The sequence below is a fragment of the Eretmochelys imbricata genome, chromosome 24 (genome assembly GCF_965152235.1).
Source record: "Eretmochelys imbricata isolate rEreImb1 chromosome 24, rEreImb1.hap1, whole genome shotgun sequence".
NCBI classification, from domain to species: domain Eukaryota; kingdom Metazoa; phylum Chordata; order Testudines; family Cheloniidae; genus Eretmochelys; species Eretmochelys imbricata.
This window is the reverse complement of record NC_135595.1, coordinates 14,392,377-14,405,957: the sequence shown is the minus strand read 5'-3', so window position 1 is coordinate 14,405,957 and position 13,581 is coordinate 14,392,377. Positions and strand designations below refer to the sequence as shown.

At 49.5% G+C, this 13,581-nt stretch overlaps 1 protein-coding gene across 1 annotated transcript in view; it reads right to left on the bottom strand.

Annotated features, from left to right (window-relative positions):
• Positions 1-363: 363 nt before the first annotated feature.
• LOC144279944 (IgGFc-binding protein-like) overlaps positions 364-13,581 on the bottom strand; it is a 63,304-nt gene continuing 50,086 nt past the window's right edge. Inside the window, exons 21-28 of the mRNA XM_077841648.1 lie at positions 12,671-13,244; positions 9,911-10,509; positions 7,231-7,865; positions 5,890-6,439; positions 5,196-5,766; positions 4,805-5,004; positions 2,687-3,061; positions 364-654 (exon numbers count right to left, since the gene is read on the bottom strand). Of these exons, the coding sequence (XP_077697774.1) occupies positions 364-654; positions 2,687-3,061; positions 4,805-5,004; positions 5,196-5,766; positions 5,890-6,439; positions 7,231-7,865; positions 9,911-10,509; positions 12,671-13,244 (3,795 nt within the window). The remainder of the gene's footprint in view (positions 655-2,686; positions 3,062-4,804; positions 5,005-5,195; positions 5,767-5,889; positions 6,440-7,230; positions 7,866-9,910; positions 10,510-12,670; positions 13,245-13,581) is intronic.

Genomic DNA, 13,581 nt, shown 5'->3' with positions numbered 1-13,581 from the left:
TAGGGCTGGTTGAAATATTGCCATCAAAGCTGTCGTGACAACAGACAGCCAACTGGGTTTTCACTTTAAAGGACCATTTTCAAGGAGAGTATCAGCTTTCCTTGAACTTTTTTTGATTTTTTTCATCAGACAACCAAAAATCCGAAAACCAGTGGTGGATCCTCCAGCACTCAGCATTCTGTAATCAAGCCTGATGCCTTTCTAACAGATCTGCTCTAACAGGAATTCTTTTGAGGCAGGTCGCAATGGCCCTTCTTGGCCTTGGAACGTATGGAATCTATGAACCAGGCCAACCACAGGATCACACCTGTGGAGAGTGAATGGCCATGCTGTCTTAGAAGGAGCAGCCCTTTGAAGAGCCCCTTACCTTCTTGAGAGGTCTCGCGCCCTCCAAGCTTCAAACACATCCATGATGTTCCCCACAACCTGCCCGCTGGGCAGCCGCAGCTCATCTGAGATGTTGCCGTTGAAGTTCCCGCAAGGTGCACACAGATTGTTAGCCAGGCTCTTGCTGACTGTCACCGTCACCTCCCCACTCAGGCTGAACAGAATCTTTATTCTAGAGCCCTGGACAATCACGATGGTGCCCTGAGACTCATGTACAGACAAGGTTTCGGATACCTTCACTGGGAGCTTCCTTTGGTGCCCTCTCACCTGGAAGGCACAGACAAGGAGGTCAGAGAAAAGCTGGGCAGCATGGGGGGGAGTGAGACAGAGCTAGTCTATGGACCCCAGTACAAGGCAATGGGGTCTGGAGTCGCTAGGTCAGATCTTGCTCTCAAACAAGTGTAAAACCCGAGTAAATCCATTGCAGTCAGGGGTGTAACTCTGGATTGAGACTGACATAACTGAGAGCAGGATCTGCCCCTCCACTCTGGGAGATGAGCCTATCACTTTCCAGTTCTTCTTCTCCTCATTGCATGGTGTGACTAAGGGAGTCAGTTCTCCTTTTTTTCTGACGCTAACATGGTCTTCGTTAGCTCACGTTTCCGTAATTAGTGGCATTATTTCGATTGCAACAGCACCCAGGAATCCCCGGGGTGGTTCGGGACCTCTTTGTGCCAAGTGCTGTACAAACACAGACCAAAAGCACAGTCTTTGCCCCAATGAGCTTACAGCCTAATGCTTCGTTTTCAGCCAAAAGAAATGTGGTCAGATCTAATCATATTGACTGTGAAGGGAAATTAATGGGGGTCACCAGTCAACTGAGGCAGGGAGATCCAGCCCAGAACAAGTATTCGACTGGTACTCAGGAAACCTGGGTTCTGTCCATGGCTCTGCTACTGACTTCCTGTGTGACGTTGGTCCATGTATCTTCTATCTCCCTTTGTGTCTCTTTAGTTGTATGTTCTGTGTGATAGAGACCCTGATCTCAGGGGGGCAGGGACTGTCTCTTGCTGTGTGTCTGGGCAGCGCCCAGAACAATGGGGCCCTGATCTCAGCTGGGGCAGGGACTGTTTCTCACTGTGTGTCTGTGCAAGGCCTGGCATAATGGGGCCCTGATCACAGTTGGGGCCCATTGTGCTGCCACACTTGGGTGTCCTGAGTCCTAATTTCCCACCCCCGTACTTTAATAGAAATCCGTTTGTTTTAAGGTCTGTAAATACACAGATTAGAGCTGGAGGGGGGTGGAATGGTTTTCCAGTATTGCCACAAGTTTTTGAGAGTTTGAAATTTTTTCTCATCCTGAATCAGTATGGAAAGTCTTCAAATTTTCGCAAACCAAAAATCTGAATTTTTGTTTGTTTGTTTTGGGTCAATTGAAATGTTTGGTTTCAGTATAGTTGGGTCATTTCTATTTTGACCTTTTTCCTTTTAACTTCATTTTTAGACTAATTCATTTAAAATCTGAAACACAAAGTTATTCTGAAATGGAAAACCAGAATTTTTCATTTTGAAAATATGGAAATGTTTCATTTTGAGCATTTTGGAACTCCTTTTTCAGAGTTTTTTTCCACTTGGGAGCTTCGTCAAACCCAAGCCTGTATCACAAAAAGTTTTGGGTTCAATGAACAGGCATTTTTTGTCCAAAAACGATTTATCAAAAATCCTGCCCATAGCAGAGATATGCATTTTTCATCCTTGTTTCTGGCTGGGATCAGGACTAGATCTACTCAAATCACCATCGTCCTGATCCACAGATCTCACACATTTTACGAAGGTGAGTGGTCTCCTCTGTCAACATTCTTCCCAGTGGTCGCGTGGTTAAATACCCCGGTGAAGGTCTTTTGCTCACCACAGCTTCCTACAGCTACTGCAGGTGAGACTGCTGGCATGTCAGGAACAGCCTTGCTATTGGTAGCAGCGTAGGCTCACCATTAGAGGAGGAGGTTAGGGACTCCCAGCTCCATGTGGTGTTTCATTCACTGGTTAGATGAGTGGGCTAAGATTCAGAACTCATGGGTTCTAGTCCCACCCCTGGGAGGGGAGTGGGGTCTAGTAGGATTAGAGCAGGAGTGAGATGGGAGCCAGGACTCCTGGGTTCTATCCCTGGGTCTAGTGATTAGAGCAGCATCCTCACAGGAGTCCTGCACTCTATTCCCAACTCAGTCACTAACTCACCATATGACTTTGGGCAGATCACTTCCCTTCAATAAAGCAGGGATCTTAATAGTGACTCACCCCCTCCCCCAGATTTTTGCCCCTCACCCTTGGTTTAGGGTGTGCTAATCCAGCCTCCTCTTACCCAAATCTCCTTTTTCTTATTGACATGGATAAGACCCTCGTCAAAGAAAACGGAGATGCCTTCAGGAACGGCCAAGCCACCTTCTCTGAACACAATGACCACCATCCGGAACCAGGGGAGGTTGACCCCTTTGCAGAGGGAAGTCACCTCGTAGGCCCCTTCAAGGAGGACTTCCCTCGTGACACCGTCAAAGGAGGTGAACCATATTCCTGGGGCCAGCATGCACCGGCCCATCTGCTCCACGCAGCTGCGCACCCCATTCCTGAGCATGCATTTCTCCTCTTCGGTACAGTTTGTTTCCTCACAGATGACCTCGCCTGAAGCGTGGCAGGTGCATTTCTCAGAGCAGTTGCTGGAGACAAAGCTCTCCCTGGCCTGCAGGGAAATACCCAGACAAACAACTTTGTTAAGTGAATGCAAAGGGACTCACCCCTCGGCAGGAGGGACTGGGAGCAGCAATATATAGAGCTATAGGAAAGCCCCGCCGTGAGAGGATCAATAGAGAGAAGATGTCAAGGACCTTTCAGAAGCAATAGCTTAGCAAGGCTGATGACAGAGAGAAAGAGCAGGTGGATACAGCAGAGAGAAAAAAAGCAAGGTGCAGGATTGACCGGTCTCCACACTGAGGTCTAATAACATCAAGACCCAACACCTACCAACATCCACTGCCCAAGGTCTGACAACAAGGGGGGCGGCTGCAGTGTTGATTTTCATGGGAAAGGCAGATTTGCCAACCAGAAATTAGGCCAAGTCCCACCAACACTCTTCTTTACACACAGTCAATGCTCTTGTTTCCCAGGAGCCAGACTGGAGGGGAAGAGCCTCATATTCCACTCGCTGCCCCCCTGAACTAAGGCTGGATCAGAGCTGGTCCCCTCGAGGGGAAAGGCCCCATCTTGCATTGCCCAGCCACCTAAGCCAACCAATCCCCCCACCCTGGGCTGGATCAGAGTCAGAGGCCCCTAGAGGAGAAAGGCCCTGTGTCCCATTTCCCCAACCCACTGAGCCAGGCAGTCCCTCTGACCTGGGGCTGGCTCAGAGCTGGCACCCCTAGAAGAGCGAGGCCCTGTGTCCTATCCCCTGTCCCCCTAAGCCAGCCAGTCCCCCTAGCCTGAGTCTGGAACAGAGTTAGACCCCCTGGAGGGGAAAGGCCTGTTTCCCATTCCCTAGACACTTCCCTACTTTACACTTGCTCAGTCTCCAACATGCTGGACAGTTTCATTCCCTCGTGATATTTCCTTCCAGATCTGTTTTACAATTTCCTGCAAACAAGCTTTATCTCAATACCTGGCTATCTGGATACCTACCTGATTTAAGCCCATGCTCAGAACCTTCTGGGAGTCACATTACATCCCAGGTACTGGTCAGTTCCTTAGATCGAGCCACCGAGGCTGCTTCGTGAGGTCCATAACCTGTGAGCATCGTTGATCAAGTCTGCCCTGCATGGGCAATTACACAGAACCAATGAAACTCCCAAAGACCTGACACCCCCATGAGATGCTCTGAGCTCAGTGTAAAACTGGGAAAGGATCTTCTAGGAGCAGCCTTTGCTTTGGTTATTCTAAAGGCCTGTTCTGGAATATAGAAGACCATCCCTGTTCTCAGTGGTGGCAGATGACAGAATAAGGAGCAATGGTCTCAAATTGAGGTGGGGGAGGTTTAGGTTGGATATTAGGAAAAACTATTTCACAAGGAGGGTGGTGAAGCCCTGGAATGGGTTACCTAGGGAGGTGGTGGAATCTCCTTCCTTAGAAGTTTTTAAGGCCTGGCTTGACAAAGCCCTGACTGGGATGATTTAGCTGGGGTTGGTCCTGCTTTGAGCAGGGGGTTGGACTAGATGACCTCCTGAGGTCTCTTCCAACCCTGATCATCCTTGTTTCTATGATCCCTGTAATAGAAATGATGGGCCCCACATTTTGTATGCACAGCTGCCATTGACTGCGGAAGCTGCATGGTTGACTCTGAGGGCAGGATTTGACTCTAGGTTTTAGGTATAGCCACATAGTAGGATACAGAACATGCCACTCTACAGTCACTCTAACCCGCATTGGGAATCCCATTGCCAGAGGAGAATGGCAGAATCGGGGAGAATGGAGGGACCAATAACCCAACACCCACCTTGATGTAGCGTCCGTTGTGCACACACCCACACCTGTCCATGGAGACACATGCCTCCCCGTCAGACACGTATTCTGGATCACACCAGCAGCCTTCAAAGCACTTCCCAGTGCATTGGGCAGGGGCAAACAAGCTGGCACAGGTGAAATCGCAGGATCTGGTACACAGCTCGTAGTGGCTGTTTGCCGGGCAGGCGAGGGCTGAAGGGACAGAAGAAAATTAGGACCATCACAGACAGAAAGCCAAGATAAGCTGAGGTCTCCCACCTAAATAAACAGAGGCTCCTACTTAGCCTAGAAGTCTGAGGGGTATTGTGGAGGTTGGATAGCACAAAAACTACAGCAGCTATGGGTTAATGAAGTACAGATTGTAGATTGTCCTGTAGACTTACGGCAGAAGGAGGCCGTTCTCCAGGTCTCCATCTTGGCCCCAGCTGCTTGGCATGCAGCCACATAGGCCTGCAGGCTCTGGCAGAGGGTCTCTCCCCTTCCGTTGGTGGCACACAAGTCATAGAGACAGTGGTTGAAATACTCAACAGGACTGATTATTGAGTGACAGTGTCTGAAGGGACCCGAGGTGGCTGTGATCAACCCACAGGAGCTCTTTGTCTGGTACAGCGCTGTCTGGGCTGCATCACAGACGGGGCACTTCTCACCACAGCCATCGGAGCATGTGGCAGCATCAACGGGCACCTTCCAGGAGGTGACAAACTCATCCACATTCTGGGTACTCTTCACACCGGGCAGCAGGAGATCATCGTTCTTGTCATCGTTAAAGTTGCCACACAAGCCGCACACATGTCCCTTGTAGGTGCTGGGGACGGACACTAGGAGGTAAGAGGCAGTGTCATAAAAGACTTGGAGGCCAGAGGCTGATTGGACAATGATGCTGTTCCCCTCTTGGTTGATCCAAAGCTTTCCATCGTCCGTAGCCAGTGGGAGGGTGAAGAGCTCACCACCCACCTGTGCCAATGAGAGAGAAATTCACCCATCACTGATGGAGACTCAGCAGTGTCCTGGTGTGTTTTTTTTACACACACACACCCCATTAGTGCTATGTAAGACTAATCGCAAACAGGGACTTACCGCAATCTTCCACTTCCTCCCCCTCTCCATGGCGATGGTGTAACCAGGCAGCGACACCACCACTGTCCTCGTCACAGCCATGTGGCCACCACCAGGGCTCTCATTCTCCACCACCACAGAGAAGTTCCCCAGTCCAGAGTCTCTGCTGCAAACCTTGGCTAAGGTGTAAGTGCAGGAGCCCTGGAAGTCAAAGGCCCGTCCGTCAAAGGAGATGTAGTGAGGTCCACCAGATGCGACGCATGTTCCATATCCCGTGGCGTGGCAGCCCAGGACTCCATTCTCCACCCTGCACTCCTCATTGGCTCCACAGGAGGCCTCCTGGCACTCAACGACCCCATTGTCTTTGCATAAGCAGCGCTCCTGACAGGAGGCGCTGGGGTAGAACTCCTCTCCCTTCCTGTAATACACGGCCTTGTGCACACAGCCGCACTGTGCGACGGGGATGCACTTCTCACCACTCAGGGTGAATCCAGCGTCACAGAAACACCCTTCAGCACAGGGCTTCTCACACTGATCTAGAGCCCACAGGTCGTTGCAGTTGGAAGGGCAGCTGATTCCACAGAGTTCATAGTGAGAGTTAAGGGGGCAGGTGGGTCCTGAAGAAAAAAGATCAGAGAGAATTTGAATTTGTGTGTGAGGAGAAATGTGGTTGAACTAACAGATCATCTTGGTCAATGTTCTTTTCACATCCGTTCAGATATGGTTAGAGCAGGGGACTGGGAATCAGGACTCCTGGTCCTAGCTTCATCTCTGGGAAAAGTATAGTCTAGCGATTAAATTAGGGGAGTGGCCATCAGGACTCTTGGGTTCTGTTCCCATGTGTGGGATGAAGGGTCACCTCTTGACTAGAATAGCGGGAGTCGGCATTCCTGCATTATGTTCCAAGCAGGGGGGCTCAGAACTCCTGGGTTCTTTTCCTAGCTCTGCTACTTATTTAAGGAGGACACCTTTGGCCAAATAATTTGACAGCTCTTTTCCTAATTTTCCCAACCAATCAAATGGGGATAACAATACTTACCTACCTCGAAGTGACTTACAAAACTTAATGAATGTTATAAAATGTTTCTACTTCTCTAAATGCCAAAGTATTAATTCAATTTACTCTGAAAAGGCAAAGTGTACGGCTTGGTCTACACTACAGATTTATGTCAGTGTAAGTACATCGCTCAGGGTTGTGGAAAATCCACACCCACACAGTAACATGACACAGAATGAAAAAAATATTTCAGGGACTGCAATTTTAATTGCATGGTGGAAATGTCTAGGTCTAGAATCTGTAACAAAGATGTCGGACTGTAAATTAAAACTCAGAACTGGGTGGGTGAACAATTCTGACCCCACCCTGCAGAGGGCGTTGGTGCACATGGGCAGTCGCCAGTCCCTAAAGCAGAGTCCCGCAGGCAGCACTCACGGCAGAATGAGGCCGATCTCCACTGCCCTATCCGGATGCCCCTGGTCTGGCAGGATGTGACATAGGCGCTGATGGCGCTGCACAGAGTGTCCTGGTGACCCTTGTACTGGCACGTGTCATAGAGACAATCGTCGAAGAAGGGAGCTGGGTCGATGGTCCCGTGGCACTGCCTGAATGGCCCGTTCTGTCGGGTGAGGATCCCGCAGTACTGGTCTCCCTTGTAGGGTTGTTTCTGAGCCTCACTGCAGACTGAGCAGTCCCCGGTGCAGCTAGACGAGCACCCTGGGACCTCCCCCACCTTCCAGCTCTCTGCAAACTGAATCTCATCAGATGTCTGAGTTCCATCCTTCATGGTCAGATCATCGCTGGGGTCCTGATTGGCATTGCCACAGAGGCCGCAGACGGCGTTGGCGTACGTATTGGGTAGAATGACCCTGGCGTAGCTGTACCAGTCAAAGCTCACTCTCAGGTCAAAATCAGTCTGGATAAAGCCGTGGACTCCACTGATGTAGGCCTTGAACTTGTGCTGGTGGGAAAAGGGCAGGTCCACAAAGACACCATTGACCTGGAAAACATACAGTAGAGATTGTCAAGGATTTCACGCAGTGCACTCAACATGAAATAATTCCATTTCCACGGAGCTGCCATGGATGGTCTGGCTCCAGAATTTCTGTTTCTGAATTGGGTGGAGGGTAACCCAGTGCATTAATGTGTCATCCCATTGCCCCTTACTATTGCCCTTTCCTTTTCTAAAGCTCCTTCTATCCAAGGAGTGCGATGCAGTTGAAGCATTAAAGACTAGAGCTGGGTGAAAAATCTCACACAAATAATGTACTTGCTCATAAATGCAGCTTTCGTTGACCAGAAACTATTTCCATATTTGATAAAAATTGGAGGGATAGCTGTGGTGGAAAAACAATTTCAGGCTGGATGCACAAGGCACTGTATGTGCATGAGCAGTTTCCTTTATAACCGTTAGCCCAGTCTTTAGGGCACCCAGGATGTGGTAGACCAGGGTTCAATTCCCCCACTGCCTGATAGAGAGCAGGATTGAATTTTGGTCTCACATTTAGCACCTACTAGGCCACTCTAGGGAAAAGGTATTCTCAGTTTCTCCTGCTGAAGCTGTTCTACTTTGTATAACTAACTAGTCAATGGAGCAGGAATTTAAATGTGAGTCTCCCCCTGCCCCAGCCGAGTGCTTAACAGCCAGGTTTAGAAACATTCTTATTCTTGCTCTCTGGGCCAGGGACTAGTCAAGTATTTCGTACAAAGTGGAACAGCTTCAAGAGGAGAGACTGAGGGCATATCTACGCTACGGATGCTATGTGCTGCTGTCGTGTGAAGGTCCAAACACGTCCTACGTTGATGGAAGGGATTTTTCCATTGGAGGTAGGTAATCCACCTCCCTCGGCAGCGGTAGCTACATTGATGGAAGAATTCTTCTGTCAGCCTAGATGTGTCTACATCAAGGGTTAGGTTGGCTTAACTACAGTGCTCGGGGGAGAGGGGGTGGATTTTTCACTCCCCTGAAAGATATAGTTTAGATTGATCAAAATTTTAAGCATAGCCCTGCCCCAGAATATCCTATAGTCCAGTAGCTAGTGGACTCTCCAGCAAATTCGAATTCCTTCTCCCCATCAGGCAGAAGGCGGAATGGAATCCAGGTCTTCCACATTCCAGGTGAGTGCTAAAGGGAGTCATTATCACCGCTGGCGACTGCATGAACCTAGCCCATCATTTCCTTGGCTTTTTGTTGCCCGGAAACAAAACAAAAAGTTTCGTTTCAGGTTGAACAGAATTTTTGTCAATATTTACGGAACTTGAAGTGTGTCAAAGAACCAGTTATTTGCCTAGCTCTACTCACAACAGCCCTGTGAAGTGAAAAGGTCTTATTACCCCCTTTAGAGTTGGGGAAATAGGCCAGGTCTACCCTATAATCTTACATCGGTATAACTACGGTGCTCTGGTGTGTGAAAAATCCACCCCCTGAGCAATGCAGTTACACTGACCTAACCCCCGGTGTAGACATTGCTCTGGCAATGGGAGGACTTCTCCTGTCAACATAGCCACTGCCTCTTGCGGAGGTAGATTAACTACGCCGACAGGAGAAGCCCTCCCATCAACATACTAGCGTCTTCACGAAGCGCTACAGCGGTGCAGCTGCATCGGTGCAGTGTTTTAAGTGTTTTACGTGTAGACCTGCTCACAGAGGTACAAAGATAGGAAGCGACTTGTCCTAGGTTATTAAGCCAGTCAGGGGCAGAGAGAGGAATAAAATCCTCACTGTCTGAATCCCAGCTCAAACCACTTCCCCTACTTCCCAGGAGCAGAATGCTGGAGCTCTAGTTCTTAGCGCCTTCTGCTCTAACCTTCTAGTCCCCACAGCTGTGATAGAACCTCGGAGTCCTGGCTCCCAGCCCCCCGCACCAACCACTGGACCCCACTTCCCTCACAGAGCCAGGGATGAAATCCAGGAGTCCTGGTTCCCACCCCCTACTCCAACCACTAGACCCCAGCTCCCTCCCAGAGCTAAGAAGAGAACAAAGAGCCCAGACAAGAGATCACTGAAATGACTTCCTGTGTTCCCCAGTGATCCTGCATCCCTACCTGGATCTTGCGTGGATGCTCCTGGCTCAAGCTGATGGTCACGTTGTAGACCTCTAAGGTCACCCTTTTGGTGAAGGACACGGCCTTACTGCCTCGGTTGTTGTTCTCCACTTTGACATTGAACGGGGCGAGTGTGGGGTCCTCGGAGCAGAGAGCCGCAAACTGGTAGATGCAGGAGCCCATGAAATCATACTTTTTCCCATCAAAGGTGGTGTAGTGAGGGTCTCCAGTACCTATGCAGGTGGAGTAGCTGATCGTATGGCAGCCACGGACCCCATTGACCACGGAGCATCTTTCTTTGGCCTTGCAACTGGTCTTTCTGCAAACCACAGTGCCCAGGCTGGAGTCACAACTGCACCGAGAGCGGCAGTTCTCATCGTCCCAGAACTCCTCACTGGGTTTGTAGTAGTGGCCGTTGTAGTCACAGCCGCAGCTCCCCAGGGGGACGCACTTGTCAGCACTGAGGATGTAACCGTCATTACACTGGCAGGTCTCCACGCAGGGCTCCCGGCAGGAGGAGGGGGCAGTTCGGTCAGAGCAGCTGGCGGGGCAGGCGTTCCCACAGGCCTCATAGTGGCTGTTCTCAGGGCAGGGCAGGGCTGCGACAAGTTTGGAAAGGGGAGATTTAAAAATACAGGAAATGAATGAAACAACCTGCCTAAACGCAGTGAGAGCTACAGAAAAATTCTTACACGCAGTGCATTATCCACCCAGCATGAAACAGCCATAAGTGAGGTGGAATTAACTTCTGCATTCAGAAACCAAAAGGCCATATATGTCTGCAGCCAAATCTCACAAGCCATGAGTGAATCATCAGGGTCAGCTCTTGGGTATAAAGAACACTTAGGGTCTGCAGGGAGTGCTCAGTAAGAGTACTCTCCCTTGAGTTAGTGCTGACCTTAATGGCACAGTGTGGAGCGAGGGGGCACGGTTCTGCAAACAAAGGAGCCGGGTCTGATTAGGAGGTGCTCTCCACTTGAGTCCATGCTGACTCCAATGCTCCAGTGTTGCACTAGGGGGCACTGTGCTTCAGGGAGTGGGGTGGAAGGCTCAGTAGGGGATGCTCATCCTTGGAATCAGTGCTGACCCCAATTCCCAAGGGTGACACTAGGGGATGTTGTACTGCAAGGAGCAGAGTAGGGAGCTCAATAGATGGTGCTCAGAGTCAGTGTTGATCCCTATGCCAAGAAACCCAGTCATTCACAACTCTATGCTCAGGTCATTCACCATCCCCTCCACCGACAGAGTGAACAGATGGGCTACTGGAACTGAGCTGAAACCAGATTTACCATTTCATTGGAAATACCAAGATTTTGGATTTTCTTCTGTTCCAAAAGGGAACAGAAATGAAATTGCTGTCCCAGACATTATTGGAGGTCGATCAAAGTGTTTTATTTTGATAAAATCAAAACACTAACGTCTGGTTTCAACCTGATAAAACTTTTAAAAAATGTTTTATATATCTAAAAATAATTAATTTTGTTGTCAAAAGTCGTTTCAAAATGAAAAATCAAAATGCTCCATCCTGAAATGTTGTTGACACGCTTTGTCTCACTTTTTGAAATTACATATTTCCAAAATCTGAACTTTTTTCTAAACATTTGGAATTTGACAAGAATGGCATTTTTCCTCAAAACTCTGGTGGAATGAAAAACATCCAGGCTTCTCTACCGACTGGCCTGATCATAGAATCATAGAATCATAGAATATCAGGGTTGGAAGGGACCCCTGAAGGTCATCTAGTCCAACTCCCTGCTCGAAGCAGGACCAATTCCCAGTTAAATAATCCCAGCCAGGGCTTTGTCAAGCCTTACCTTAAAAACCTCTAAGGAAGGAGATTCTACCACCTCCCTAGGTAACGCATTCCAGTGTTTCACCACCCTCTTAGTGAAAAAGTTTTTCCTAATATCCAATCTAAACCTCCCCCACTGCAACTTGAGACCATTACTCCTCGTTCTGTCATCTGCTACCATTGAGAACAGTCTAGAGCCATCCTCTTTGGAACCCCCTTTCAGGTAGTTGAAAGCAGCTATCAAATCCCCCCTCATTCTTCTCTTCTGCAGGCTAAACAATCCCAGCTCCCTCAGCCTCTCCTCATAAGTCATGTGTTCCAGACCCCTAATCATTTTTGTTGCCCTTCGCTGGACTCTCTCCAATTTATCCACATCCTTCTTGTAGTGTGGGGCCCAAAACTGGACACAGTACTCCAGATGAGGCCTCACCAATGTCGAATAGAGGGGAACGATCACGTCCCTCGATCTGCTCGCTATGCCCCTACTTATACATCCCAAAATGCCATTGGCCTTCTTGGCAACAAGGGCACACTGCTGATTCATATCCAGCTTCTCGTCCACTGTCACCCCTAGGTCCTTTTCCGCAGAACTGCTGCCTAGCCATTCGGTCCCTAGTCTGTAGCGGTGCATTGGATTCTTCCGTCCTAAGTGCAGGACTCTGCACTTATCCTTATTGAACCTCATCAGATTTCTTTTGGCCCAATCCTCCAATTTGTCTAGGTCCTTCTGTATCCTATCCCTCCCCTCCAGCGTATCTACCACTCCTCCCAGTTTAGTATCGTCCGCAAATTTGCTGAGAGTGCAATCCACACCATCCTCCAGATCATTTATGAAGATATTGAACAAAACCGGCCCCAGGACCGACCCTTGGGGCACTCCACTTGATACCGGCTGCCAACTAGACATGGAACCATTGATCACATTGATCATGCCTGTGTCAGTAAGGACACTAAGCTGTCAGACTCACCACAGCCAGATGGCATCCTCCAGTCATAGACGGTGACCCCGTAGTCTCTGCAGGTTGCTGCGTAGGCCTCCAGCGCCTGGCACAAGATTTTTGTAGCGCCCCTGTTCAGACACACGTCATAGATGCAGCTATCAAAGAACTCAGTGGAGTTCACTCTGGAGTGACACTCTCTGAAGGGCCCTCCCGGTGCTTTGCTGATCAACCCACAGTGACTATCGCCCCCGTACAGCTCCCTTGTACTCTCATCACATGTCAGGCAGTTCTCTTGGCAGGAATCCCAGCAAAAGGGATCCAGGTCTTGGACTTTCCAACTGGCAGCCCAGCCCACGATGGAGGAGACTCTGGTGCCGCTGGCTGACGTCATGTCATCTTCAGGGTTCTGGTTGAAGTTCCCACATAGGCCACACGTGGCCCCATAATAACTGCTGGGGAGGGTGATCACCAGATGCCAGTCCCAGTTGTATGCCACCCGGAGACCAAAGTCCGTCTGCAGGACGGCGCGGAAGCCGCTCTGGTACACTCTGATTTTACCATCTGACAGTGTCACTGGGAGACTGGTGATCACGCCGTTTAGCTAGAGACAAGGACAGGATGGGGTGTTATTGCTCTTTCATCCTAACTTGTTCTTATTGCATATGTCGCTTCACCACTCATTTCGACTGTACCTCATTGTCACTCTAACCAGTGGCATATACAATACGGGGAGCCACATCCTTCATCATAAGAACATAAGAATGGCCATACTGGGTCAGACCAAAGGCCCATATAGCTCAGTATCCCGTCTTCCGACAGTGGCCAATGTCAGGTGCCCCAGCGGGAATGAACAGAACAGGGAATCATCAAGTGCTCCATCCCCAGTCGCTCATTCCCAGCTTCCGGCAAACAGAGGCAAGGACACCTTCCCTGTTCAT